The sequence below is a fragment of the Salvia miltiorrhiza genome, chromosome 2 (genome assembly GCF_028751815.1).
Source record: "Salvia miltiorrhiza cultivar Shanhuang (shh) chromosome 2, IMPLAD_Smil_shh, whole genome shotgun sequence".
NCBI lineage: Eukaryota > Viridiplantae > Streptophyta > Magnoliopsida > Lamiales > Lamiaceae > Salvia > Salvia miltiorrhiza.
This window is the reverse complement of record NC_080388.1, coordinates 26,913,986-26,917,312: the sequence shown is the minus strand read 5'-3', so window position 1 is coordinate 26,917,312 and position 3,327 is coordinate 26,913,986. Positions and strand designations below refer to the sequence as shown.

Genomic DNA, 3,327 nt, shown 5'->3' with positions numbered 1-3,327 from the left:
CAAGATGAGTTAGACAACCTCGCCAAAAGCATCATCTCCGGCACTGTTCCCGACAAGCATGTCATGAAGATCATCAAGTGCGGAACTGCAAAGGAGATATGGGACATTCTGGAAAGAATGTGCGTAGGTTCCGAGGAAATCAAGGAGAATAAGCTATCAATAGCTTGCCAGAAGTTCGACTCCTTCCTCATGCTCAAGAATGAATTTGTCGAGGAAATGGAACAAAGATTCAATCTTATCTTGAATGAAGTTCAATCCATTTCCAAAGACAAATACACTCAACCACTACAAGAAAAACGCAAATAGACAACGGACAAAAACCGTTGTCTATTAGAAAATCAACTGTTGTAAATGAAGGTATTGTCTATTGGAGGGCGGTCATAGACAACGGCCGGAAACTCGTTATCTATTCTCTGATAGACAACGGTCGGAAAACCGTTGTCTATTCTAATATAGACAACGGTTTTTAAAATTGTTGTCTATGACCACAATTTTTTTAATATAGACGACAATTTCTATTTATTGATAGACCACACTTTTCCTATATGTTGTCTTTTCTTGTGTTACAATATTTTTTTGTAATTTATTTATATTTCCTTATTTTTTTAATATATATTTATCAATACTAAAAACTCATAATAGAAAACTAAAAATGCAATATTAATACTAAAAATCCATACATTCATTCAAACATTATTCATTAAATATTACATTCAAACAATATGCTATATCTCATAAGGCATATTCTCCATCTAAGCATTTGGGCAGCACCCTCATCTTGTCTCCATCCACAAACTCACCATGTTCATGTCGAAGCTCACCGCTTTGCTGTAACTGCCGCCGCCGCTGTCTCGAGCTTCGACGAGCAGGCGGTGCGGCCAGTGATAGTATCTCATTGCCGCCTTCAAACTGAGGAAGTTCTGCTCAAAATTCTGATCAAGCGCTACAAATATAATTTTAGCTCACACCATTCAGACATGTAAAGTTAGGAACAAACCTTTGTATCCTCACCAATAGAGGAACATTATGATTCACCCACCAATAGAGGAAACAAATCACTAGTCCCATCAGCACCACGATACTCATCATTCCCTTTAGGGAGACGGCCCAACCATCAACACCAGGACCGAGGTTTTCTCTCAGTTTAGAGAAGTATTTCACAGTTCGACCAGAGAAGATGAGCACCACATTTGCTCCGAGCCCAAACAGGGGATAGAATTTCTTGGCTTCATCAACAGTGGTAATCTGCAACACAATACATTATAAACCTCATGAAAAGCTGAGGTAGACACAAAATCAAGCATGCATTTGTAACCAAAACATAGATTTTACGAGCAATGTGCAACTAGACAAATATCAGTAAATACCTGGTGAGATAAGCAGCAGCAATGCACCAAAACTATATTGCAATAAAATGAAAAATGCAAAAGGACACTCTAAAACCCGATTTAGTTAAAGAACGAGCAAACATCACTTGAGATCAGCTTTATCTATTCGAATAAACCAACACCATTACCTGATTAGCAAATCCCCAAAATAGAACTGATACAACCACACTACCCCAAAGCTCAGCCATGACATAGAACAAACAGAAACTCCATATCCTCAAAATAGCAAGAGGGCCAAGAAACCTCGGACCAAGAATGTTCAAAAGATTGTCAGCAAGAGTTGTGGGGTGGATATAGCTGCTCATGGAGGACTTCGTGTGTAGAGAGATGGAGGACGCCGATTCGCAGGTATTCCACACGCGGCGGCAACGGCCGAACTGAATCGGCAGGAGAAGAGCTAAGGCTCGATCTGGAAGGGGGAGAATTAAGGCTCAATTTTGAGCGGCCTCCCCTAAATCTGAGAGATAGCAGCAGCGACTCTGTGCGCGGCGGTGGCGGCGTTTTCAGGCAGAGCAACGTCGGCTTTGGGGCGACAACGTCGCCTGAGATTTCGGAACCACGGCGGCGACGATTTCAGATTTAAGAGGAAGAGTTAGGGCAGGGAAAGAGGCAGCGCCGGATCGACTGAGGCAAAGGGAGAAGAGGCGGCGCCGGATCGACTGAGGCAAAGGGAGAAGGGGCGGCGCCGGATCGACTGAGGCAAAGGGAGAAGGGGCGGCGCCGGCGAATCGCCTAGCGCCGCAGAGAGAAGAGGCGCAAAGGAGGTTTACGGCGGCAGGCATTGGAGGTGCAATTTTGTAGAAAAGTTAGGGTTTGAATTAATTTTGTATGTTGATGGTAAAATCTGATATTAAAATTTCTTTTTTTTATTAAATCTGATATGGTAATAGACAACAGCTTTGAACATAGTTGTCTATTCTCTAATAGACAATGGTTTTTGGAGAACCATTGTCTATTTAGGGCGGTCATAGACAACGATGTCGGAATCCGTTGTCTATTCTCTAATAGACAACGATTTCCGAACACGTTGTCTATGACCGCCCTAAATAGACAACGGTTTTTCCAAAAACCGTTGTCTATGGTTATAATAGAAAACGGTTTTTAGAACCGTTGTCTATGACCGCTATAAATAGACAATAGTTTTTAGAACACTGTTGTCTATAATCATATTAGACAACAGGGTTTGAAGCCTGTTGTCTATATTATGTTGTCTATAAGCTCAATTCTTGTAGTGAACGAGAAATCAACCTGAAGATTCTTCGAGCACTGCCACGTGGAGAATGGCAGATCTACTCAGTCGCTCATCAACATAAGCCAGGATTCAGTCAGCTCCCGACAAACAAGCTTTTCTCCGATCTCATGGCAAATGAGTTCGACCTTCTGAGAAATCTTGGTAACAAGAAGGCTGGAGGATCAGACGAAGATGGTCCATCAACCTCAAGAGGAGTAGCACTGAAGGCCTCAACCAGATAAGGCAAGAAGCAGATCAAGGAACCAACGGAACTCAACCCAGAGGACTTCTTCAGTCAATATGCTTTGTTGACTGAAAGATTCAACAAGATGGAGTCCAACAGAAGGTTCCACAAGCAGCACTACAAAGGAAAAGAAAGTGAAGGCAACTCCAGACATTCCACAGATCGAAGCGGAGAAAGGAAGTCAGCCGCTTACGACATCAAATATATGGAATGCTTTGGATGTAGAAAGAAAGGGCACTTTCGACATGAATGCCCTGATCTGACTCCAGCTGAGCGCAGAGAACTGAAAGCTAAGAAAGATCGTAGCTTTTTGAAGAAGAAAGCGATGGTTGCTGATGATGCTGACTCTTCCAAGGACACATCAGAATCATCCGACTTCGACAGTTCCAGCTCAGATGATGAGAGCCGAGCCCTGATGGCCAACGAATCAGAAAGCGTAGCTGACAACAGCTACGACAATGGAA

The 3,327-nt window shown here is 42.7% G+C and overlaps 1 protein-coding gene across 1 annotated transcript; it reads right to left on the bottom strand.

Annotated features, from left to right (window-relative positions):
• Positions 1-773: 773 nt before the first annotated feature.
• On the bottom strand, positions 774-2,022 carry LOC131008207 (ADP,ATP carrier protein 1, chloroplastic-like). The gene is made up of 3 exons (XM_057935099.1): positions 1,517-2,022; positions 1,012-1,245; positions 774-932 (listed from the first exon to the last, which is right to left on the bottom strand). Exons 1-3 carry the CDS (start codon positions 1,691-1,693, stop codon positions 774-776), a joined length of 570 nt encoding a protein of 189 aa, XP_057791082.1. The 5' UTR covers positions 1,694-2,022.
• Between the last annotated feature and the right edge of the window lie 1,305 nt (positions 2,023-3,327).

Coding starts and splice junctions, on each gene's coding strand:
- LOC131008207 (XM_057935099.1), bottom strand. CDS start 1,693: ATGAGCAGCTATATCCACCCCACAACTCTTGCTGACAATCTTTTGAAC. Junction 1,246..1,516: donor TTTGGGGATTTGCTAATCAG/GTAATGGTGTTG, acceptor ATTGTGTTGCAG/ATTACCACTGTTGATGAAGC. Junction 933..1,011: donor ATCATAATGTTCCTCTATTG/GTGAGGATACAA, acceptor GCGCTTGATCAG/AATTTTGAGCAGAACTTCCT.